The sequence below is a fragment of the Siphateles boraxobius genome, unplaced genomic scaffold, assembly GCF_051911475.1.
Source record: "Siphateles boraxobius isolate OS27281-9 unplaced genomic scaffold, OSU_SipBor_1 33, whole genome shotgun sequence".
In the NCBI taxonomy this organism is placed as follows: Eukaryota; Metazoa; Chordata; class Actinopteri; order Cypriniformes; family Leuciscidae; genus Siphateles; species Siphateles boraxobius.
This window is the reverse complement of record NW_027508953.1, coordinates 6,044,277-6,070,658: the sequence shown is the minus strand read 5'-3', so window position 1 is coordinate 6,070,658 and position 26,382 is coordinate 6,044,277. Positions and strand designations below refer to the sequence as shown.

The window sequence follows — 26,382 nt, the reverse complement described above, 5'->3', positions numbered from 1 at the left end:
ATGCTTTATGTTTACCAGATCCTTTATTATTTGGTCACACTTTATTTTAAGGTGACGTAGTTACATTGTACTTACTCAAATAAGTATAGAGTAATATTAATTAACGACATGTACTTACGGTTAGGGTTAGTTTTAGGGTTATTTTAATTATTCATAATTTACTGTTAGTATAAAAAGTACATGTAGTACTATGTCATGCTTAAAATAAATGGGTAAAGTGGGTACACTTTATTTTAAGGTGTCTGTGTTACAGTGTAATAATACATTTAAGAACTGAGTAATAATAATTAACTACATTTAGCTATTATCTTAGGGTTAGGGTTAGGATCTCGGGTTGGTTAAGGGTTAGTTGCATGTAATTAAGCACAATGTATAGTAAATACTATAGTAACTACATGTAACAAGTGTAAGAAAGACACTGTAAAATAAAGTCTTATCATAAAGTGTTACCTATTATTTTATTCTTATAATGCAATGATATTTGGCCCTTTTTGTCCAAATGCTGTTTGGAGTCCCTAAATATTGCCTTAGTAATTTAACATTTTGTTTTGCTTTTACTCATACATTTGGAGACCTTATATTAGGTTTCGAACTATACTGAGGGATGAATGACATAGCAAAGAAGTACACTTGATTTTTAGACTTTAATATTATAGTACAATATACTACTTTATTTTCAGCACCTGGTAACATCGCAGTTATAGTTTGCCTCAATTGCAAAGACACGCATCTCTTGAATCAATTAACCATTTACTTAAAACAGTTTCTAAACTACACCCACACAACATATTCTCAGATGAATTTGACAGAATCAGAAATATTGGAGCGTGTAAAACAGATTAATTATGTTGGTATTTTTGTTTTGAGAGCTGATATAATGTTTGAGATTGTCAGTATAACATCCATAACCACTTAGATGAACAAGAGCCTGCAAAAACTTGCTACTTACCTAAATCTACTCTAACCTGCTAATTTTAAGAAAAGTTAATTCTCTGTGCAGTCTATGAATTTGTACATCATCAAGTGGAGATTCCCCTGAGGACTGTAATGTCATCCAATAGTCAAATGTTTGGCATCTAATTTCACTGATGTAATTATGGTTTATTCAAGGAAAAAAACATTATATCTTATTGATAGACATAGAAAAAGATTAAAAACTATTTACAACAAATTGCATGCATTTGAGTTATTTGTTATGGATGAACCTACATGCTAAAACCACAACCATCACACACCTTAAAACCTGTCCATGCATGCAGTGATACCACAGTCAAACACAGTCCCCAGTATGTAATTATTTCACCCAGTTAGCTAAAGATAAATTAGATTTAGCTTTAAAACAAATAAAAAAAAACGTTGTAAGCATTTCATCACAAGAACCAATATTTGGAGCACACAGTGTCATGCTAGTGTTTATTACACATAGCCTATAGTGCAATACAAATTGAATGTTTAATCTAAGCAGTAAAGCTTGCATGATCTATGAGTAAATGTTCCAAAACTCAGTCTTCAAGAAAAGACATTCCAATCTCTGACTGGAAGGCACTGTCCAGCAGTGTGGGAGAAGTCTCTTCTGAAGTCGCACCTGCAGGGAAAGAGGTATACTATTTATACAAAGTATACAATGACCATTAAAGAACTGAAGGTGATTTTCTTAACATAGATGCCTTGACTCAACCATCAAAGAAGATCAACCTATGGAACGTATGGCAAAATTACAAAATATCACTTGTTCATAATATCATTATCACTCACCTCCACAAACTCTTGGTCTCTTCCGACCAATTCGATCAATTGTGTACCACAAATACATTTTTATTTCAGTTTCACAGTCTACCCTCATTACACTGTTTTTTGATGCAGCTTCTGAAAGAGTAAACCCGAAGAATGAATTGGAAATATGTTGTATAGTAGTCCTTCAAACTCGCAACCACTCTTGTACACTTTAAAGATCAAATCGGCAGACATCAGAGAGTTCACCAAGTGATTGAATACAGACAAAACATAAGTAAATACAAACTTTATAAGTATGTGGGAAGTGTTCATGCAGCAGTGAGTTTACCTCGGATTACATCTGTTAAAATAAGCTGAGAGAAGGGCTTTTTATCTCCTCTGCCCTGCCAGTTGAACTCCTTAGCCAGATCATTTGTTAGGACTTGCTTCATAATATTCTTAATCACATCCTTAGCCCCAAAACCTCCAAGTCTTGACAGATATTGTACCTGTAAAGAAAATATTTTCATATATTTTATTAAGCTTTGTTTATTAAAGGGAAACTAAACCCTAAACCAACTTTTTTTTAGTTAATGATCTGTAAGAATGGGGCTTTATAAGCGCTGTTCATTGATTCGAGTAACTTTTTTGACATTTGGGTATAAAGTGTTTTAATTCTACAATATATGGTGTAAAAATGTCTGAGTGCTGCCCTCTTCAGGTTGAATGGTGGCTACTGCAGTTGAATCTTCCTATTGGATGTTTGGGATGAAAGGTGACGCAAGCAGGTTCCAGCTCACCACGCCCTTGGTACGAGCTACCATCATGTAGTAGTGGGAAGTTCGGATCATTTTACTGACTCGGATCTTTTTTCGAGTCATTTCGTTCATTTCGTTCATTTCAGCATAATATAATTAAAATGGCATGTTAAATATCCCAACACATCTAGTACTTACGAAAATGTTGATTACATTTGTAAAAAGAATAAAAATAAACTATAGGGTAATGCAGCCAAAGCCAAATTATAAGAAACCGAAATGTTTTATTAATTGATTAGTTGTTGGGTCTTAAGTTCAGGCTATTGCAGTCTGATTCTGTTAGTTCACCTCACCTCCTGATCCGAGACGTTCTTTCCTTTGCAACTTCATATTTATCAGGTTAGTTTTCCTCTCGTGTCTCGAGACATTAGCTGTCGACTCACCAGTGTCTGACTCGGATCTGTCTGCTGGGCCGACCGTGCCGTGTGTGTGATGCAGCAGGGCCGGAAATAGAAATGATTAGTTCATCTTTCGAGTATCGAGTTCGGGTTCGACCGGGTCCGAGTCTTTCGTTCTTCCTGTCAGTCCATAGAGACTATGCTGTCAGTAGCGGAAAGAGAAATGATTAGTTCATCTCTCGAGTTCGGGTTCGAGTCTTTCGTTCTTCCTGTCAGTCCATAGAGGCTATGCTGTCAGTACCGGACAGAGAAGTGATTAGTTCATTTTCTTCGAGTCTCGAGTTCGGGTTTTAAATCCTTCGTTCTTTTGTCACGTGACCGCTGGTATCTCGCATCAAATACAACATTATATTGGTATTATTGACTGCGTCTGAATGTATATTGTTTTATATTTAGGAATTAAAATACAAAATATGTGCAAAACATTATCTGTAAAATAAAAGTTCCATCTTATATTGTCCCTGTCCTTCTCTTTTCTAAATGTTTCTTGTGCATCTGTGGTAGGTTTTATTATATATTAATTAAGTAGGCTACTATTATATTTAATACCTTAACTATACTTGTTTGTAAAAAGGTTGTAAATTAGTAGGCTATTCAATACGGTGACAAGTCACGTGACAAAAGAACGAAGGACTCAAACCCGAAGACTCGAAAAAATGAACTAATCATTTCTCTTTCCGGTACTGACAGCATAGCCTCTATTGGACTGACAGGAAGAACGAAAGACTCGGACCCGGCCGAACCCGAACTCGAGACTCGAAAGATGAACTAATCAATTCTCTTTCCGGTACTGACAGCATAGTCTCTATGGACTGACAGGAAGAACGAAAGACTCGGACGCGTCCCGAACCCGAAGACTCGAGAGAGATGAACTAATCATTTCTGTTTCCAGTACAGATTCAGAACCCATATGTTGCGCAATGTCGCATGCGCGGTCGACACAAAATGAACGAATCACTCTCTGAGACAACTCGGTAGTCCCGAGTCATATTAAAGATTCGTTCAAAATGAACGAATCGTTCATGAACGACACATCACTACTACCATGCCCTTGGCAGTATAAAAACCATCTTGTTTCGTCAAAACCACCGTAGCGAGCGAGTCAGGAGTTGGAATTGCGAGTATTGAAAACGATCAGGATGAATTAATGAATTAACTGGACTTAACACTCTGGTCTTGTCATATTTCATAGCTATACCTTGGGTATCTCCCTACAACAATGTTTGTGTGCATCTTACGTCATCGCAAACGTGCACGGCACATGACAGAAAACACTACGCGGGTCAATATATTGTGTTTTTTATTAATTTGGTACTATTATGCATAGCTGAGTAAACAACACAGGTTTACTGTGTGTGTGTGTGTGTGTGTGTGTTTGTGTGTGTGTGTGTGTCGCATATGGTGTCTTTCCGCTGCTTGCAAAAGGAGATAGTGGATTTCCATTAATTTGTTGCCCTGGTTGCACGCACTACGCGCGAATACATTGCAGGATCACTCTTGCTCGTATCCAAGGTAAATCATCAACACTACTGTATCATCCCTTACATGTGTTTTATTTAACTAAATACATAATAATCAGCTAAAACGCATGCGCAGGATACTTTTATTCCTGAACAAGTGCGCACACGGATCCGTGTTGCTTTCACATACATGCGAACCGCAGCACGGTTCGGGAGCAACCAAACTCAGACCACCTCCTCCAGGCAGTCTCGGGTTCGGTACCCCAGTGCGCACCTGGGTCCACATGACAGAGTTCACATTAGTGATTTTTCATGCGAACCATGCCCCGTTCCGAACTAAACTGCCAGTGTGAAGAACCGTCACTGCGGGTTCCAAAGGAACCAAAGCTGGGTGAGAGAGAACGTCCTGGTTGCGTATGCAACCCACCGTTCCCTGAAGGAGGGAACGGAGGACGTAGTCGACGGTCGACTGAATTGGGAGATCGCTAGAGAGCCTGTCTTCTTCGAGTACTATTGAACGAGCCAATGTAATTGGCGTGCGTGATTCGCATCACACACTCCGCCCCCGCGGCGCGGGTATAAATACGGAAGTGGATGCACGCACTAGTTGCTTTTCGCTGAGGAGCCGAGAGTAACCCGGGGTCAGCGGTGGTCCAGCGGTAGTGGCAAGGGGACTACGTCCTCCGTTCCCTCCTTCAGGGAACGGTGGGTTGCATACGCAACCAGGACGTTCCCTTTCAGTCGAGAACGTCAGACGTAGTCGACGGTCGACTGAATTGGGATCAACCATTGAACACGCCACTAACGCTGCCACCTTCCAGTGCCTAAACCAAAGCCTCCTGATGCCACCGCAAACTTAAGGCGGGGAAGGACAGGGCTTAGGCCAGGGAAGTCACTGCTGTTCCTACAGGACCACTGGGAAAGCGTTCCCCGTACGTTGGAAGGAAGGGACGCTGCGGAAGCCACATCCAACCCGAGGGAGGTAATGTGGAGAATACACATATGAACTGGGCGGAAACCGGGCAGTCTAACATATGGAATGTCACTGGGGTGGCTCCAGCCTAAGACGGGGGGAGACACACCGGACAGTGACGGCAGAGAGACTCTGCCGAGGGAAGACACAGGCTCACCGCAGGGAGCCGTATCGTGGAAGAATACACATATGGGGTCACCGAAGGGACCGCAACATATGGACCCAGCCTAACACAGGTTCCACACTGCTTACGAGTTGTAGGCCTAGCACCAGACGTTCCGTACGTCCGACGTCGGAGGGGTGTGGAGGAACTCAACAGGGTTCAATTTTAAGGGAACTCAACTGGAGTAGAAAGGCGCACGTATCCAGTCCATAGGAGGGGAATGGCGCAGCAAGCCGACACTTGAACCGGGCTCACGGTGAAACTGGCTTCATGAGAAGGGAGCCCACGGGAAGCAGCGATTCAACTAGGTGTCGTCCAGCCCCCAACTCTAGAATCTGTTTAGCAAAGTATATCGTCAACGCCCAGGCGGAGCACTTTACACTCATCATAGAGGAGCTCAACACCTAAGTGGACAAGTTGCATCTCGGATCTTTGCCGAAATGAAGGCAAGCACTAAGTGCGACTTTGCATGGAAACAGCCTTCCCTCTCTGCTGAATTCCAACAGATATTTGAAGAGCTGGTCTGAGGTCTATGTCTTGCATTCTGTACACGTCCAAGCGAACGGACAGAGAAGCCAGGGCTGGATCTGCCTCCTCCAGGGCAGCGCTTGCAGGCTCACCACCTGCTCCTATTACGGGAGAGGTAGGAACCTTGGGCACAATCCGAGCCGGGGTCTCAGCTTGTGAGAGTTAGCCGGCCCAGACTCCAGGCACAATACGTTGACCGAAAGCGAGCAAGTCCCTACCCTCTAGTAGAGACCACGCGAGCAGGAGAACTGATATAACAGAATTTTTAACTCACTACCTGCAGTGGCTCAGGGGCGGTCTCTGCAGTGCAGTCGCACCAGGGACAAGGCCCAAGAGGATAAAGAGGGACACAAGGATTTACAAGACCTTGCTCCTCAGGAACCTGACGATCAGAACGTGCTTCTGCATACTTCTGCAACACGATGAGCGTCGTTTAAACACCGAGGCAACATCATTTTGCGGGTGAAGGAAAACAGCCTACTGCAACCCCTTTTGCAGGAAAGAGAGCACTGAAGTGATCGAAAGCTTTCAGGATCTCCTCTGGAGAGAAGACGCACTCAACGACTAGGTTCCACTTCTAAAGGCGTAAGCACGCTACCCCATTCTAGGGGGTGCTCGCAGAAGTGATGGTAACTATCACACATTCTTGTGATAGCCACCTGAACCTCCGCATTCAGATGTAAGACCGCCCGGAATCCCCGGGGGAAGAACGCGTGTGCCATCGTGCCCCGCCCCCGAAGAGTTTTCCGGGGAAGTCAGGAAGGCTGTTGATGGGAGCCAGGTCTAGTTGGGCCAACAAGGGGCAACTATGAAGACCTGTTCCTCTCCTGACTTGGCACGTAGGTGCAAGTGACGGGCGCAAAAGACAGGAGCATTGCTCAACACAACATGTGAAGATCACTGGGCTTCAGGAGCATTTTCTGCTCAGCACTTGGGTGTGACAAGTTCACTGAGCTTCAGGAGCATTCCTGCTCAACACCTGAGTGTGATAAACTCACTGAGTTTCAGGAGCATTTCTGCTCAACACTTGAGTGCGAAGAACCTCACTGAGCGACAGGAGCATTTCTGCTCAGCACTTGAGTGTGACAAGTTCACTGAACTTCAGGAGCATTCCTGCTCAACACCTGAGTGTGATAAACTCACTGAGTTTCAGGAGCATTTCTGCTCAACACTTGAGTGCGAAGAATTTCACTGAACGACAGGAGCATTTCTGCTCAGCACTTGAGTGTGACAAGTTCACTGAGCTTCAGGAGCATTACTGCTCAACACCTGAGTGTGATAAACTCACTGAGCTTCAGGAGCATTTCTGCTCAACACTTGAGTGCGAAGAATTTCACTGAACGACAGGAGCATTTCTGCTCAGCACTTGAGTGTGACAAGTTCACTGAGCTTCAGGAGCATTACTGCTCAACACCTGAGTGTGATAAACTCACTGAGCTTCAGGAGCATTTCTGCTCAACACTTGAGTGCGAGGAACTTCACTGAGCACCAGGAGCATTTCTGCTCAGCACTGCGTGTGATGAATTCACTGAGCTACCTGTGATGGACTCACTGAGCTACAGGAGCATTGCTGCTCAACACCTGAGTGCGATGAACTTCACTGAGTTTCAGGAGCAATTCTGCTCAACATGAAGAGTGATGATTTGACTGACTTGCAGGCGCAAGGCGACCATGAGTCGCAGTCACTTTTAGAAGGCTCACTGGGGTTAAACGCATTTCTGCGGGCCCCTGGGGCAGCTGAGTCCCAGTGTTTGTCCAAGGGTAGTCCGCTCGGTTTACCCAAACACTGGCGGAAAAATAAAACCGGGGGGGCAACTGAGCGGCCCCGGAATGGTCATGACCCAGCCGGACCCAGGGGATGGAGTCTCCACTTGCCCTGGCTATAACTGTCGTGAGGCTCGATGGCGGCACGATTGAGTAAGCGGGAGGAGTGGAACATGGCGCCCTCAGAAGCGTCTGACTCCAAGGAGGAGGTGACGGGTGAGTTTGTGACATGCAGGGGAAGCTTGCGCAACGGTCGCAATGTCTAACAACTCGAGGCACGAATGCCCGTGTAGTCGGGGGTCGCCCAAGCCCCCGTTAAAACACGCCCTTTGTACATGGCCCCTCTGTTGAAGAGGGTTTGGCAGCAGACCGGGATGAACTATAGTCTCACAGGGTGAGCTGCTCTGCCACGGTCACCTCGGGACTCGATCGTGAAGCTAGCGCTGAAGCGGTCACATATGGAGGGAGCCAAAGGCTGCGACTACCATATACCCCAGGAGCCTCTGAAAGTTCTTTCAGTGGGACCCTTTCTCACTTCCACACCAGCTGAACACATTCTCATTGGAGAGACATGTTGGACCGAGTACCTCTCCAAAACTAGAAAAGAGATACTCAGCCCGTCTCAACTCTTCCAGTTGACCTGAAGACCCAACGGGCTCTGGAGCACTCGAGGGGAAGGACACTGTACTGATACTCCACCCTTAGACGCAACACACAGGATGGCCTGCGGTGCGGGAGATAGAGATCTGAAGCACCTGTCTTTCAGGTCAAAGCTGCAGACCAATCTTGGGCCAAGATGGTCACGACCCACCCCCTAGTAGCACGAAGAACGAGTTTACAACTGGCCTTCGTACCGGCTGGAGGAGCGGCTATATCAAATCCTTCGCCAGCAGGATAAGATAAGCACGCACAAGTCAGGAGCACTGCTCAACACTCGGTGTGATGAATATCACTGAATTTTCAGGAGCACGTCTGCTCAACACCTAATGTGATGACTATCACTGACTTGAGCGGGGTAGCCGAGCCTGAGGTGGGGCAGCAAAGTAGAGAGAGTGGTGTTAGTGTGCTGTTCAACACTTACCTGTCTCCACAAGCGGCAGGGGGCGCGTGAGAAGGCGGATGACCGGGTCCTCGAACGCACCAAGCTGCCTGCTGGCGACCAAGGGGGAGCTGAGGGGTGTAAGGCTATACAGGGTCACACCCGCCAGACTGGCCCTGACCCAGGAACAGATGAAATTGCTCTCTCTTTGAAGTGTGGGTACCGCCTGCTCCGCTTTTTTTTTTTTTTTTTTAGGGAGCCAGCGGCGGAACAGACACACACACAAACAAAGGCTCCACCCGGCCCTCACCCGGGGGGAGGGAGTGATCGTGCCACTCCAAGAGCATCTCATCCATTCCTGGGCGGCCCGCTCCGGAATGCTTTCGCTGTGGCTTGCCACCTGGCTTGGCAGCGCCTGGAGCGGGCTGGGCGTCTCAACTGCGGCCGGCTCCATGCTGAGGCCTGGGTGGAGGCTGCTGCGGAGGGCCAGCAGGAGCGGCGGCCGGAGAACGCCCACGGCGACGAGCAGGCGGAGGAGCTGCCACCGGCGGCGGGTGGAGGCAGCAGCTGGCCACCGGGGCAGAATGTGCCGGATGACCTCCGTCTGCGCTTGAGCGGCAGAGAACTGTTTGATGCAGTTCTCCACCGCGTCGCCGACCAGCCCAACCTGGGAAATTGGGGAGACCAGGAACCGAACCTTGTCCACATCCGCCATACCAACCAGGCTGAGCCAACGAAGGCGCTACTGGACCACCAAGGTGGACATCGCCAGACCGATCACGCACGCTACGACACCCGTACCCCGGAGGGTGAGGTCGGATGCAGTGCGGTGCTCACCTATGAGCGCATGGTCTGGATTACCCTCGTGCATGCCATGGGTGCCCTAGCCTGCAGCAACGCCATGGCACGCAAGAGGAAGGGGCTTGCCCACAGGCTTTGTAAGCTCTGCCCGTCGGAACAGACGAAACTCACAGGCCTTAGGGGGGAGACGAGGATCTCCCCAAAAGGCAGCGGCCGCCGGACACAGGTGCACCTGTGTCGACAGACCGCTCCAATGGAGGGACACCTCGCAACCCTTCACCGTTCCTCCATCAAGGGTAATGAGGGGGAAAAGCTAGTCAGGCAGTTTCTGGCAGAGAAAGATGCTGTTCACCACCTGACAAGCTCTCCATGCATTTCGGGAAAGAAAGGCACTGGGGCGGCGAGCTGAGAACCAGCGCGGCCCGCCCCAAGATACCAAACTCCAGATTCCAACCGAGACTGAACGGGACACGGTGGAGGTTCCACTCGAGCCCGGCAGCCTCGGCGGCCCGTTTCAGCATAGCTGATAATTCTGGATCCGGCTCGGGCAACATTGAACTCCCGGAGGGAGACAATGCAGCCGAGTCATCATCTCTAGAAGTCAGCTCACCCTCCGATGCTGCAATCGGCGTCCTCTCCTCCAGGGGAGCCCCGAGTGAAACCGCTGGCCCACCCATTACAGATGGACCAGCAGACAACACAGGAGGCTCCAGTGGTTGCAGTGGAAGGGAGGAGTGAGGAGCCCACAGGGAATGGTTACCGGGCGGGACATCCAACACTATCCTCCGGTCACCCATCCCACACAGCACCCGAGGGTGGGGCATGGTAATGGGGACTCGCGCTCCGCGAACGAAGGCGAGTCTCGCCCTCAACACTGCGACAGTCATGTTCCCACAGAGAAAACATGAGCTGTCCACAAAAGCTGTCTCAGCGTGCTGTAAGCCAAACACGTGACACAACAGTTGTGACCATCAGAGAGAGACAGGGAACGACCGCACCCAGAAACGCACGGGCGGAATGACATCTTGAAAAAGACGCAAACGCACCCGTGTTGCTCTTTCAGAAAATAGGACCGTCACCAGTGCCGGAGCACACAGGGGAATGACCGCGGCAACACTGAACAGAGAACTGAAACAGTGAAGCACTCACTTTTCCGCCCTCTAACCAGCCATCAACACACACAAACATTTAGAAATTTGTTGCTGTTAAAACAGCAGTTGAGAGCTCAAGCTCGCGATCACCGCTGCACTCGCGCTGTAGAACACCAGCACTGGGAGAGTCTTCCTGAAGAACACCGACACACTCGCTCGTTGTAGACAACAGCACTCTCAGAGACATCAAACGATAGGCTCCGAAGCGAAAGGCAACTAGTGCGTGCATCCACTTCCGTATTTATACCCGCGCCGCGGGGGCGGAGTGTGTGATGCGAATCACGCACGCCAATTACATTGGCTCGTTCAATAGTACTCGAAGAAGACAGGCTCTCTAGCGATCTCCCAATTCAGTCGACCGTCGACTACGTCTGACGTTCTCGACTGAAAGGGAACTTGAAATATCTGTGTTATGCTAATCAATAGAAAGAGATTAATAATAATGCAGATTAAAAATGAATCTGCATTAATATTATAACACTGCATTTAATTTCCATTTATTTTATTTATTTATTTATTAAGTAGCCGTGGAATAAGCAGGATAATGTGCGGTCATTATTGCAAAACCCCTTACAGGCGTTACAGGCTAGAGTGTATTACTGCTGAGTGTATTATCCCTTTCTTGAAATGCTGTTGACTCACATATTTTTTGCGTGATGCTGCAGAGTTGAGCTCTCTTTCAATCCTCTCCACATCTTCAAAGGTTCTAAGAGGCAGATTCAGGCTTGTTTTAACATCTCTAGTGGGGAAGCTGGTACTGCTGCTGGGGGCTTCAGAAACCGTATTGTCTTTCAGTAGTTTCTTTAACATAGAAGAGTTTTTCTGAACTGTGCTTCTGATGTCTCTCAGCATTTGGAGGAGCTCATTCTTGCCTATTGTTTAAAATGAGTTGTGTTATAATTACAAAAAAAGAGCAAAGAAAAAACTTTTCAAACTGATTACAACAAAATAAGTTGACTCACCATCAGCTGGCATTCTGGATGTAGATGGTGTAGGAAGCTGGTCTTGGGTGCTTTGTCTTTTTGGTATTCCAGAGAATCCAGTGGCTAATAGAAACAATCTTTATTTGAAAATAAACAATACTTTAACAAAACAGTAGCCTACACATGAATTCTTTGACCTAAAATCCTTTAAACAAAATTTGCTTTTGGAAACAAAATGCAAGCATCTGTTACTTACTGTTCTTTCTGTTCTGTAATTTCTTTTTGCCCCTCAATTGCCTTATCAAAAAAGACTGCAATAACATAATTGTTTTATTATATTATTTGAGAACTTAATAAAAAATCCAAAAATGTAAACAATTATTTTAAAGTAGTGACCATCACCATATTCTTTGTGAAAGTTAATATTCATTTTCTCCCATGGTTTCCCTCCTGTTTCAGGTTTAAGTCTGCTCTGAACCGCTTCCATGCACTTCTCTGGTGATCTGAATGGAGGCCAGTGACTTTGTGTCTTGTCTGGGCTCAACCAGTTTGATGCGACCACCATCACCTCATCTGAGTCTTGAAAGGTAACAACTGCATACATGGTCTGTCTAGTGAAGGGGGAAAAATTATGATTAACTTGGATTGAAAAAATAAATATATGCTTAATTTTATAGTACATTGAAAAGTTGACAAAAACAAATCATCTTAAAGTCATGGGATTGATGAATTTATGACAAAATACACAGAAACAACCAATTCACAAGTAATTTTTCCACATTGGTTGGACTAACTTCGTTGCAAAAATTATGGCACAAGCTAAATTTCTATACTGAATGCAAGACATTATGTATATTATTAACAACAAAAGAGATCTTGGTCGTCTTCATGATCCTCACCTTCCATCACCCTCCATCAAAATGTATTTTTTCTCATTTTTAATTGACCAAATATCACGATCTTCACACACTCTTCTCTCTGTATTGATTTTGTCCGTTTTAAACCAACTGGCTTCTGATTCTTCTTCTGTGTAATGCACAAGTTTTTCCTTCTTCCTTTTATTCCAGTCCTCATCCTTAGAAGACTCATTTTCCAAGCACTTTAATTGTTTACCATCAACATTTCCTTTGGATAATTCCTTAATGTAATACACTTCATTATCTCTGCTCTTCACAGCTGTAATTACTTTCTTAAGGTCCTCGGGTTGGATGCAAAGAATCACACTTTGTTTAAAAACGAGAATATCTTTCTGTTTTAAACGCCCAACTAATGCGGAAGCAAAGCATTTCAGAGCCAGTGTAATAAGAACTGGGGTCAAAGGGCAGCCCTGATCCAGCAGTTTGTCTCTCTCAATTGAAAATCCTACAGATTCTGTTTCTGGTGAATCTCTGAGAAGGTTTTTCACAATGAGGAAATCTTGATACAGAGTCGGGTTTGATGGTTTTTGTTCTTCTATTTTATCCTTAATACAAGACAACCTCATCTCAGTGCAGAAGGTTTTGGGAGTGATCATGACAGAAACTGAATTTTTTGGTACAAGACCCTTTGTTTGAGACTCCAAGAAATCATCTAGACGATTTGTCAGAATATTTGCAATGATGAGGTAGTCAACGTTAAAAAAGTGTTGACTATCATCATGTGGACATTTCACAGTTTCATTAAAGTGTGTCTCAGAGCAGTTAAACGCACCTCTGTGGATTCTGTCATAGAGCATCTTAATGTATGGAATTAGATCCTGAATGTTGTCTTTATAGAAGGAAACTGGGATGCCGTCTGGTCTCGGTGTGTCTGACACTTGAAGAGATTGTACAGCTGATACAATGTCAACCTCACTGACTGCATGTGACTTTTCTTCACCCAGTGATGAACCAGTCTCACCTGTCAAAATATCTTTTTTTAGATTCAGCCATTGGAAGATTGATTGTAACTGGGGATCTTTCTGAAAAAGGGTTGTGGAAACATTGTTGATCTCCAAGTACACAGGACAATGGTCGCGCATCTTTGAGTCTCTGATTTCACAACTTCTGACTCGCCACATACATTCTTCTGGAACAAAAAAGTAATCCAGCCTGGACGCAACTTGACTATGGAATGTATAATCCTGCTTTACAGGGTTCTTTCTTCTCCAGATGTCTATTAGCTGAAGAGATTTCATGAACTTATTCACACAACAGCGCAGCTTTCTGTGGATTGGCCTGTCTTTCACTCCTTTTAAATTGTCCTTGTCGATAAATGGATTGAAAACCATGTTGAAATCTCCACCAATCACCAGAAGCCCTGTGGTCATTGACTGCAGGTAACGTGAAAGTTGTTCAAGGGTTTTTGTGTCTGTTTCATGGTTATAAACACTAACCAGAGTGTACAGCTGACCTTCCAGTTTACATTTCAACACAACATAAGCTCCACAGTTATCCTTTTCATCACTTATACATTCAAAATCTAGTCTTTTCCTGACTAGTATGGCTGTACCCTTTTGGCAGGTAAACTTTGTGTAGAAAACATGCCACTCATTTTTTAGACCTTCTATAATATGTTCATCTCCTTCTCCAATGTGTGTCTCTTGAAAGAAAACAACGTCCGCATTTTGTAGTTTTTGAAATTTCTCATCTCTGTTTTGTTTAAGTCCATTAACATTCCAGGTGACAAAATGTATTGTCTGTGTAGCCATTGACAGATCTGCTCTCACAGACTTAATATCCCTGTCAAAACAAAGAGGGATGGAAGGTGGGATTTTTTTAAGAGAATTACTGAGACTGCGTTTTAAACATTCTGGTGTCCAAAGATATTGTTGTTCTATTGTTATTTTCTTTGTCTTAAGTTGATTTTGTCTTGGGTTTTGCAACAGTGTTGTCTGACAAGACAACTGGGTTATCTTGTACCCGTTTCTCCCACCGCCTCTACTTTCTGTTTAACAAGATTCTTACTGAACCCAGTCTGGTCTCATTATTTATACTTATAGTTATTAGTACGTAATATTTACAGGGACATAACTGTTTTTTTTGTATGTACAATATGAACTTATTGACAACATCAAACGCGTAAACATAATTACAGCTACACGTATTTAACATAAGACATTTGCAAATCTATATAAAATAATTTATATTGGAATAGTTTTTTTTTCTTCAATGATTTATTTTAGACCATTAACCCTACCTTTATGCCTAGACATAACCACTTTTAGAGAACAAAATAAATAAATAAAATGCAACGGCATAAAAATGTCCAATGGCCAATTTAGTTACAATATTCCATTAGAATGTTCTCTTCCAAACAATTAGAAAAATATCTAAATTATAAGAAAATAAATAACAAAAAGCAGAAAATCCCAGATCTTGGAGATTCTTTGGGACCATGAAGTTTACTTAGGGTGACAAAAGAACACAATGTGCACTACATGTACACCACATCCTGTAGGCCTAAAGATTGTGCATTGTGGGTGAACATGGGTTCTGAGTGACTGAGAAAAGCATTGTTTTGTGTAACTGCCAAATATGAAGACAGTTAATGAAATGTCTAGAAAGGAATATTTTGATAAAATGTACAATAAACACTGTGTGTATTGCTAATGCCATTGACGGAAACGCAAAGAAATGTACTGTATTGACGCCAGTAAATAGAACAATTAACGCAGGAAATATGTTAACGCAAGTAGAAGCAACGTGTGTAACTGTAGAGATAATGTGTTTCAATAGTAATGTAAAAGGGGGCCTTTAGAGCTTTCAGGAGTGGAAGATCTTTTGGAGAGAGAGAGAGCAAGCAAGCGGAAGACAGCTACAAGACCACATCCTCAGATTACAGCTCACAAATAACATACATATTTATGATCATTTCATGTTGTGTTTTTAGTGTATTTAATGGTCATTGTCCCACAGCAAACACAATAAATATTACATGAAGTAATGGTTAATCAATTAAAGAAACATTATTCATTTTTAGAAGTTAGTTTTTGTTTAACATTATGTAATCCACAAATTACATTTTATATGTTGTCAATATATCATTATCATACGTTTAATGTCTCTCAAAACGTCACTAATAACTGTCTGTCCAAATATAGAACCACACTTTATGTAAAATACAGAGGGATTCTAAATATTAATAATAAAATACAACACTTCAGTTATGTTTTTTTAATGGTATAGCCCTTTTAACAATGGCTTTTTAATGATTACTTTTCTTGCTTTGTCAAATGTTTGTTGGATAAATTAAACAACAATACTATTTTGTATTTCTTTGGATTCTTAAACATTTTTTATTTTATTTTAGTCAACTTAAAGCATCATAATAATTTGAAGGAAAGTTACCTTATATCTACAGATGAAGTCTGTGTGGAACAGGAGACTGTCGTCGATTCAGCTGTCAAGTTGAGAAGACTAGTTTCACTTATGCATGGTTTGATAATTGTTTCCTTATATATCTACATTTCCTGAACCTGCCACACTTTTACTTTCATTTCTACATAAGTGTGCTGAGAAAAAAAAAGTTTATATTTCTGAAAAAACAGCAGAAAGGGAATGTCACGTTGTTGTCAGTATACATTGTCTAAATGTTTCCAGAGCTTCTTACGATGTTGTTCTGCAATTGGTGATGAAAGAATGAACAGTCAGAGCATGACTTCTGAAGATTTGGATTACAGTTCACAAATAAATGATCAATATGTATGATCATTGTATACTGTGTGTGGCGAGGGGGGCATGGTTCAGCTGTCGACCAATGTGCAGCCAGTAAAGTGACTGAAGGACAGGAGCTCTGGCAGCAGCATTTTGAACTGTCTGAAGGCGATTTATGGAAGATTGACTAATCCCCAAATAAAGCAAATTGCAATAATCCAGTTTTATGGTGATAAAACCATGTATTACTTTTTCAAAATTTGAGAATGAAAGGAAAGACTTCATTTTGACCAGGGTTCGCAGCTGGTAAAAGCTTGACTTCACAACTTGGCTGACCTGTCTATCAAGCTTTAGGGCACTATCCAACACCACACCCAAGTTTTTTACATATGGTTTAGCATAAGGTGCCAGAGCACCAAGATTTACATTTGTTGAAAAAATTTACACTGGAAGGGATAAACACCATAATCTCAGTTTTACTCTCATTCAGACTTTTCAAATTCAAAGACATCCATGCTTTAACATCCACAAGGCAGGCAGCCATCTGTTCTTGACTATTTTTATGTTAAAGAGGAAGATATATTTGTGTGTCATCTGCATAACAGTGATAACTCATGTCATATTTTCTACAAAATAGTACCAAGAGGAAGCATGTATAGAGAAAATAACATAGGAGCTAGTGTGGAGCCTTGAGGAATTCCACACGTCAACTTTACAGAAGAAGATTGATAATTACCAATATTAACAGAAAAACTCCTGTTTGTCAGATAGGACCTTACCCTGGTTGTAAACCTAGACTTAACATAAAACTCAAAACCCTCAAATCTGATTGGGTGATTAGAATGTTGTTCCAGATTCAGGATACAGAAACATGTTGCACTTGGTGAAATCAGGTTGTGTCATGGCCCATTATTCTGCCCTTTACATTTTATTTATTGATTATACTCTATAAAAGAGGTTATGTCCAGGCATGTGGGTAGGGTTAAGGGTATAAAATAAATCAGTAAAATGGTAGAAAAAAAATATTCCAATATATATATATATATATATATATATATATATATATGTTATTAAAGATTTATAAATATCATCTGTTCTATAGCTGTAAATACATAGCCTAATGTTTACATTTTAGATGTTGTCAATATGTCCGTATTGTACATTTCAGCATCTATTAAAAATGTAATGTTTTGTCCATGTAAATGTTAATTACTTATATCTGTTGTTGTAACGAACTCAGTAGCTACTGTGGTGTCTGAGTTCGAGACATTTATGTTGAAGTGTGGTTTTGACTGGTCATGTATTGTCTCACCTTGTGTTTGCTCTCACCACCTTGTATGTTACCATGGTTATCGATGTTTGTTTCCCCAACAAAATCCCCCTCCCCTTGTTACCTCGTTAGCTCCCATGTGTTTGAGTGAGCGTTTGTCGGTTATTGCAAAGCCCGTCTACGGAAAGCCTGGCCACTCCCTATTAAGTCCTATTGTACCGAATTTGGGTAGTAGTTGCACCAGAGTTCCACTGGGGGGGCGATCGCCCTGAGTGCAAAATGAATGGGAGTCTATGGAGCTAGACGGCTAAATTTGTCTCTTTCACCCGAAAGCCATTGAGAAATCTCGCCATTGAGAAATCTCAGATTTGATTGTAGATTTTGCAAGTTCAACATAAGTTATAGGTCAAAAGTTGAATGAACGAGTACGTATGTCCTTTCGATTTCTTACAGGTTGAGTTATTGTTGCCCACTACACACTAGCATCCTGCTAATGAACGCTGATTGGTCAGTTAAGGACTGATTACGACCAGAGATACCGCTTGATGGCATCGTGGCATCTGAAGCGGGACCAGAATGTGTGTGTGTATTTTCGGCGTGCTCTTTTAAAACAACAAAACAAAAACTCTTCTAGCACGTGTATTTACCTGTGTCAGCTGTGTTGTCGATGCCTCGAAAGAAAAGAAAGTGCAGAGCACAAGAGCACCAAAGTGACTGAAGAATGTGTATGATGACATGTGTATGATGTCATTGACATTTTAAAATACTTTTTAAAGCAAATGAGTGACTCAAATGAGAAAAATCTAACACCCAGCAATGAGTAATTTCTTTGCATCTCCTTTCGAATACAATACTCAAATTACTAGACAAAAAACTATATCCTGAGAAAAGGGGATTTTGAGGGGTATAGCTCCATTGACCTCCATTCATTCTGCACTCGTCCTGTGAGCCCCCTCATATGGAACCAGAGTGGAACTGCAACCAGTTCAGAAGCCGGAAGTTTACTGAGTGAACGTTCTCCCCATATTAGACATTCTCTGGTTATTGTTAGAGCTCCTCAACGTATGTTTGTTGTGTTGTATCGTCATGAGGTTCATGCCTTGTCTGCCTTGGAGATTCATGTCTTGCCTGTTTGTGGATTATTGTGACTGTGCACAACTGTTCGTGTTTAGATCCTTATCTCTCTTTATTTGAGACAACGCTGCAGATGTTACACCATACATTTAGACTAGGATGGGTTCTGTAAGAATCTTAACACCTAGTAAAACAGAAAGTGGCAATTGTGGGTGTAACATACATGATAACCTGTCTAACAAGTGTCAGACAACACCATACTCACGACTCAAAGTTACAAAGACAAAGAATACAACATAGGTAAAAAAAAATTGGGACACCAGAATGTTTAAAACTCAGTCTCAGTAATTCTCTCAGAATGCAAAACAAAAAGTCCCTGCCCTCCCCCTTTGTTTTGACAGGGACCTTTGGTCAGTGAGAGCAGATCTGTCGATGGCTACACAGACAATACATTTTATCACCTGGAATGTTAATGGACAGTCGACGAAACAGAGATAAGAATTTTTTTAAAAAAACTACAAAACGCAGACGTGGTTTTCTCCAGAGCTATATATATAAATAAACTAAATTAATAACTTTTTTACAACAAAAATGAAAAATCACTAAACTTACTCAAGCTGGACTATGATGCTATTTTCTTCTAGAAACTAATTTGTTGAATTATTTTCCTGTTATCACTGTAAAGCTGCTTTGAAACAATCTGTACTGTAAAAAAATTCTACAGTAGACTTTGGAATAAACAGAAATACTAACATAAGCGTAGATACCATTCTTCTTATAATGTAATGAGTAGATCAGATGTTATAGGAAGAGTTTCAAGGTTCTGGCTGACCTAGTTTATGCAGCCTAATAATCATTTAACTGATTTGAATTATAGAAATGTATAATGTTCTATGTGTATGCCAGGTCAAAGAGATGTGTTTTTAGTCTAGATTTAAACTGACAAACTTAAGAAATTCAGTGCCATCAAGGGATTCATTTCCTCTAGACACCTTAATAGATTAGATAGACCGTAATAGAATGGATTCCGGCCATTCAGTGGTGGTTCAGGGCTGTGGCAGGGGGACGTAACGTCTCCTCTCCCTCCTTCAGGGAACGGGGGTTACATTTTTAACCTAGACGTTCCCATTCAGTCAGTTACGTTTGACGTTTCGTCGATACTGGTGTATTGGGGTTCCTATGGAAAGTGCCACAGCACCTGAACTGTGGACAGGTCCACCCACCTGCCCAATGATGGAACAAAGAGCGTGGTTGAAGGTATTCAGCATGTATGTCCTTTCTGGCTCTTCTGTAAAAATTCATTTTAATTTATTAAAGTTTTGGTTTTAAATTTAAATTAATTTAAAATTTAAAATTTAAATTCCGACTCCTGAAAATTTTTATCTGACTCCAAATTTAAGTGTCACTTTAATTTTATATCTTTATGATTTAAGAGCTGATCATAAGATTAGTTGTGATTAAATTTAGATTGATTATTCTGGGTATAACATACTTTCAATTATCCGTTCATTAGGGACCCGATGTAGCACAGAAAACTTACGCAGGCTGGGTCTTATTCTCACGGACGCAAACGTTCGTCAGTTCTGATCTTTAGTTGGAGGGTTAACTACTACATTTGAATCAAATCACTCTATTCTTATTCATATACAATTTTTTTGTTGTTATCTTAGCAAGTTGCAGAATAGTGGCTAAGATAACAACAAAAATTGTATATGAATAAGAATAGAGTGATTTGATTCAAATGTAGTAAATGTAGTCCCACATGATGTGCCACATGCTCCTTTCATTGGGTCTATTTGATCTATCCTGACGCAGATTTGCAGAAACACCAGACACCACTTAACCCTCTGGGGACTAAGCTCTTTTTGGTCCGTTTTCTCTATTTTTACATTTGGGCTTATAAACTATATGTAATGGAGATGGAACACTATGTGTTTGGTATCTATGGACTCAGAATACCCTAAGCTAACATAAGCACGCATGTAATATGTTTATAAAGGAAGTATGAGTGAAAATGTACAATAAACTAGAGAATTTCAAAAACGGAAATTCGATTTTTGGCATTTATTTAAGAAAATCACACATCACACAACAATAGTGAACAGTTTTTGAACAAAAAATATATTTGTCAAAGCTTTTGCTTGACAGACATGTGTAATTGTTAAATAAAATGTGTAAAGAACAATGAAAAATTTAACTTTATTTACAAACGGGCGTTTTTCTTAGGAATGCTTAGAATTTTCTAAGCAATGCTTTCTCCTCGTCACATTCTAGTAATTGTTCCAGGGCTTGTTCCACCGTAAATCGTTTACTGCTTGCCATCATAAAAGTGCTAAAACAATGCATAATGCTATAATTATATATGTATATATATATATATATATTAGGGCTGTCAGTTAAACGCGTTATTAACGGCGTTAACGCAAAACCATTTTAACGCGATTAATTTTTTTATCGCGAGATTAACGGTCTTTTTGGTCTAGCAAACTTTGTAGTTTTTTTTCACATGCTTTTGCAACAGGACGCGGCATGCGCGGCGCTGCGCTATGAAACCCATTCATTTCAAGGGCTTGCGCCGTGCGAGGACGTTTTGTTGCTTCGTCGACCAAAGCGCAAGTGGATCTAGACCGGAAACAAAACAACAGGCACGCGCACACACACTTGTTTGGGCTTGCGAGCCGGCCAAATAGGTTAAAGTTACGTTTTGAGTGGATGACGAGCGCGAGACGCCGAAATGGATGCCAATAAGATTCTGAATGGAAAGTTTACTTTGAAAAAGTTGCCAAATGGTTCCATTGACTAGACCAAAGTGATATGTGTGTTTTGTCGTTATGAACTGAGCTATCATCATCGCAGCACGTCCGAAATACCACTTGATGATGGCCAAGCACACACACACACACCTAATGTGAATTCTCCGCCCCCTCGTCAATATCAGTACCTCGTCAGTATTTCTTTCACCCTTTTATTGATGGACAGTGTTACATTGTGTTACAAAGAAATTATTTTGCTCCAAGTGAGAATGTTTGTGTGAAATTGAACACAGTATTGCCTATGTTGTTTTCAATAAAAAAAAATGTGCACAAAGAAAGCAATCCACTTTTTTCATGTTGATAAGAGCATTAAAATGAGAAAATATAATGAACTGAATGAAATGAAATGAAATAATGAACAAAGAGAAATCAAGAGAAATTTAGAATAGATAAAAATGTGCGATTAATCGCGAGTTAACTATGACATTAATGCGATTAATCGCGATTAAATATTTTAATCGTTTGACAGCACTAATATATATATATATATATATATATACACTCATCTAAAGGATTATTAGGAACACCATACTAATACTGTGTTTGACCCCCTTTCGCCTTCAGAACTACCTTAATTCTACGTGGCATTGATTCAAGAAGGTGCTGAAAGCATTCTTTTGAAATGTTGGCCCATATTGATAGGATAGCATCTTGCAGTTGATGGAGATTTGTGGGATCCACATCCAGGGCACGAAGCTCCCGTTCCACCACATCCCAAAGATGCTCTATTGGGTTGAGATCTGGTGACTGTGGGGGCCATTTTAATACAGTGAACTCATTGTCATGTTCAAGAAACCAATTTTAAATGATTCGAGCTTTGTGACATGGTGCATTATCCTGCTCGAAGTAGCCATCAGAGGATGGGTACATGGTGGCCATAAAGGGATGGACATGGTCAGAAACAATGCTCAGGTAGGCCGTGGCATTTAAATGATGCCCAATTGGCACTAAGGGGCCTAAACTGTGCCAAGAAAACATTCCCCACACCATTACACCATCACCATCAGTCTGCACAGTGGTAACAAGGCATGATGGATCCATGTTCTCATTCTGTTTACGCCAAATTCTGACTCTACCATCTGAATGTCTCAACAGAAATCGAGACTTATCAGACCAGGCAACATTTTTCCAGTCTTCAACTGTCCAATTTTGGTGAGCTCTTGCAAATTATAGCCTCTTTTTCCTATTTGTAGTGGAGATGAGTGGGACCACCCGGTGGGGTCTTCTGCTGTTGTAGCCCATCCGCCCCAATGTTGTGCGTGTTGTGGCTTCACAAATGCTTTGCTGCATACCTCGGTTGTAACGAGTGGTTATTTCAGTCAAAGTTGCTCTTCTATCAGCTTGAATCAGTCGGCCCATTCTCCTCTGACCTCTAGCATCAACAAGGCATTTTCGCCCACAGGACTGCCGCATACTGGATGTTTTTCTCTTTTCACACCATTCTTTGTAAACCCTAGAAATGGTTGTGCGTGAAAATCCCAGTAACTGAGCAGATTGTGAAATACTCAGACCGGCCCGTCTGGCACCAACAACCATGCCACACTCAAAATTGCTTAAATCTCCTTTCTTTCCCATTCTGACATTCAGTTTGGAGTTCAGGAGATTGTCTTGACCAGGACCACACCCTTAAATGCATTGAAGCAACTGCCATGTGATTGGTTGATTAGATAATTGCATTAATGAGAAATTGAACAGGTGTTCCTAATAATCCTTTAGGTGAGTGTATATATATATATATTATAATTGTTGTGTCTCTCTCTCATATCTCTGTGCGCTCTTGCTCCGTAAAGCCTTTATACTCGACGTGTCCTTTCTGTCGTCTCTGCCACTCAACGCTGTTTGCGTAATAGTATATAGTACCACCCCTTGCAAGGCTACAGTCCTCCGATTTGCTAGAATACGTCATGGTAACATTCCTCTGATTGGGTAAGAAAAATATTCTTCCATCGGCAATTTTTCCATTGGTTGTTGCTCGTGAATCTGCCCAACAACATCGATTTCATTGGCCTTTGATGTAGTGGTATTGCGCAACAAGGAAGTGTGTATACAAGCCAGGTAAGTTTGTTATCACTGTTTTCAGCAGAATCTGAGGAAGACGGCAAAAAAAAGACCGCACCTCTCTATCATTAATAGTTTTTAAGATAATTACACATTTGTAAAAGTATGCCATTTTGGGCGGTACCGCCCAATCCGTCCCCAGAGGGTTAAAGGGGAACTATGCAGTTCCCTTTCCAGGGAACTCGCACTGCGTCGTTGAAAACGACTCTTTGGGGACGCTCCCTTAGCGTGCGTGAAGTATGAATGAAACTAATCCAATCCTGATTGGTGTTGCGTCATGACGTAACATGAAGGATTGGATTAGTTTCATTCATACTTCAGAGGCGCACGCTAAGGGAGCGTCCCCAAAGAGTTTGTATATCTTATGTGAACTGTGCTGTTTTCTTGGGTTTTTATTGCTTGTTGACCTTAGTCTGACAGTTGCTCTGATAGGCCATCCAGTTGTTCAGTCTCTTTGGAGTCATCTAGAAATATTACAAGATGTTCCACATAGTTCCACATTAAGAATAATCAGTCAATAGGATGCTGCAAAAGCTTCTTGTTTGATTTAACAGGTTGACATTCTCTCTTACCCATAAATGTGATTTTACTGGTTTCTGACAGTGACATTTGCATTGAGCTCTTTAGTCTTGTTTCAACACCATCCTTTATATAACTTTCTCTAAGATCTTCATTGTGCAACAGGCAGATCAGGCGGTAGTTGAAGCATTTGGCTGTGTTGCCTTTGCCCTTCCAGATGGGCACAGTGGTGCTGGACAGCCAGGTGCATGCGGGCCTTGCTCTCTGTGACAATTCGGTTGAACTATTTTGTGAGGTCGGTGATGCCTCAGCGGCCAAGAAGCTTTCAGGCCTGGACTGGGATGTTGTCAAGGCCCGTCTTTTTCCTGTTTTTGATCTTCTTAACTTCTGTGGCTACCTCGGAACGAAGGGACGGGGCCAAGGATGAATTTGATCTACTTGGTCATGTGTTCTTTAGGTTTTCCAGAAGACTTAAGTTTAAGTTCAAATTAAATTCTGTCATCATATACTCACTTAAATGTTGTTCCAAACCCATTTGAATTTCTTTCTTATGCTGAACACAACAACAACAAAAAATATTTTTTTGAAGAATGTTGGTAACTAAACCGTTTCTGGTCCCTATTGACTTTTTCATCCTATGGAAATCAGTGGTATCTAGCAACAGTTTGGTTACCAACATTCTTCATAATATCTTATTTTGTGTTCAGCAGAGCCACAAAAAAAAAAAACTCATACAGGTTTAGAATAACTTGAGGGTGAGTAAATGATGACAGAATTTTCATTTTTTTGGGTGAACTAACCCTTTAACCTTAAAACATACTTCAGCATTGTTGTCTGGCAGCAGTACTAAATCTTTTTTCATTTAAATAAAAATAATTTTTAGCCAATAATTGTATTTTTGTATGTAATTGTTTAGAATTCTTCAGTAGGTGTTAGTATGATGTCCAAATTAATGACAGGTTTATTGAACTAGACAAACATGCTAATGCCTACTGTTATACACCTATAAAACATGTCCATGCAGTAAAATTATCTGAAGGCTAATGCATCTTAAAATATAAACACAATATAAAACAATAACGGTAACACTTAAGTTTAGGGTACAATTGTCACTGTTAACTTACTGTATACATATTAATATGATATTGGCTGTTTATTAGTACTTATAAAGCACACATTAATGCCTTATTCTGCATGACCATACTCTACATCCCTTAATCCCAACAAATGCCTAAACTTAACAACTACCTTACTAACTATTAATAAGCAATGATTAGGAGTTTACCCCCCCCCCCCCCCCCCCCCCCCCCAGTGAGTAACAATTACTAACTAATAAAAAAAGCGTATTTTGTCACCTTTTGGAGCTTGGAAGGGCTCAGTTTGAGCAGATGTTTAATTCCGTTATCACTGTCCTCGTCAGAGCTAATTTCCCAGTGTTCTCACTCATATTCAGTTCTCTCAAACATATTCTCAAAAACTATAATTTTCAACACCTTCAAAATCATTATTTTGATTGCTGACACCTTTTTTTACCAAATCCACCATCAAGTGAGAGTGATACTAATATTAGATTGTGTTCAGGACTTTCTCTTTTCAGTAAATCGTGAGCCAGTTCAAGATTTGCTGGTGATTGTTTTTGTTTTTTTAAATTTATGTTGTTTTGTCCGTGGTAGCTCAGTACCACTTCATCATTATGTATCAGACATAAACTTCGGCTTTACTGGGAACACCCAAAAAAACGGCATATCCGTTTATGCCGTGAGGGGGGAAACAAGCCACTCGAATTAATACGCTTAGACCTTGAATTAATTCATGCATGTCTGTACGAGCAACAAGAAAAACAAACAAATAAATAAATAAAGCTATGCATGCAAGACAAAAGAAAACTGACTGATCCAAACCCGTGTCATTGATGCCAAACTGTTTATCAATAACTGGCTTTTAGGCTTTTGAGTTTTGACAAATGTTTGTTAAATGTGGTACTGTGGTAAATTAACGTTTGACATTAGTTCTTATGTTCTATATGTTCTTATATTCATAGAATCTTAGGAACATGATGGTAATTACTGTAGATGAAGGTAATAAAATGCACGAGGATTGCATGTGGAGTCCCATGATTCTCTGCTACATTGATAGAACAATGAACTGTTACTAAACCTTATGAATGACGTGTATGACCTTATATACGTGACTTGACAAAAAGTAATATGTGGCTGATGTATATGACCGAGACAGTGGGCCTCCACTATAGGATAAGCAAATCTAACAAAGTGTTAGATATGGCTAAGACATACAGTCGTGCCC

The 26,382-nt window shown here is 41.6% G+C and overlaps 1 protein-coding gene across 2 annotated transcripts; it reads right to left on the bottom strand.

Moving 5' to 3' along the window:
• Positions 1-630: 630 nt before the first annotated feature.
• Positions 631-16,168, bottom strand: LOC143701662 (uncharacterized). 2 transcript variants are annotated; one of them, XM_077195154.1, is made up of 9 exons: positions 16,039-16,168; positions 12,631-14,430; positions 12,134-12,342; positions 11,988-12,042; positions 11,771-11,868; positions 11,451-11,680; positions 2,063-2,222; positions 1,756-1,866; positions 631-1,585 (listed from the first exon to the last, which is right to left on the bottom strand). In XM_077195154.1, the coding sequence occupies exons 2-9, from the start codon at positions 14,397-14,399 to the stop codon at positions 1,503-1,505; spliced, it is 2,715 nt and encodes a 904-aa protein (XP_077051269.1). In that variant the 5' UTR covers positions 14,400-14,430; positions 16,039-16,168; the 3' UTR covers positions 631-1,502. The 2 variants fall into 2 exon arrangements, with proteins under 2 accessions (XP_077051269.1, XP_077051271.1); XM_077195156.1 differs by lacking the exon at positions 16,039-16,168 and having other exon boundaries at positions 12,631-13,492.
• Between the last annotated feature and the right edge of the window lie 10,214 nt (positions 16,169-26,382).

Coding starts and splice junctions, on each gene's coding strand:
- LOC143701662 (XM_077195154.1), bottom strand. CDS start 14,399: ATGGCTACACAGACAATACATTTTGTCACCTGGAATGTTAATGGACTT. Junction 11,869..11,987: donor ATTACAGAACAGAAAGAACA/GTAAGTAACAGA, acceptor TTTCAAATAAAG/ATTGTTTCTATTAGCCACTG. Junction 1,867..2,062: donor TTTAACAGATGTAATCCGAG/GTAAACTCACTG, acceptor TTACTCTTTCAG/AAGCTGCATCAAAAAACAGT.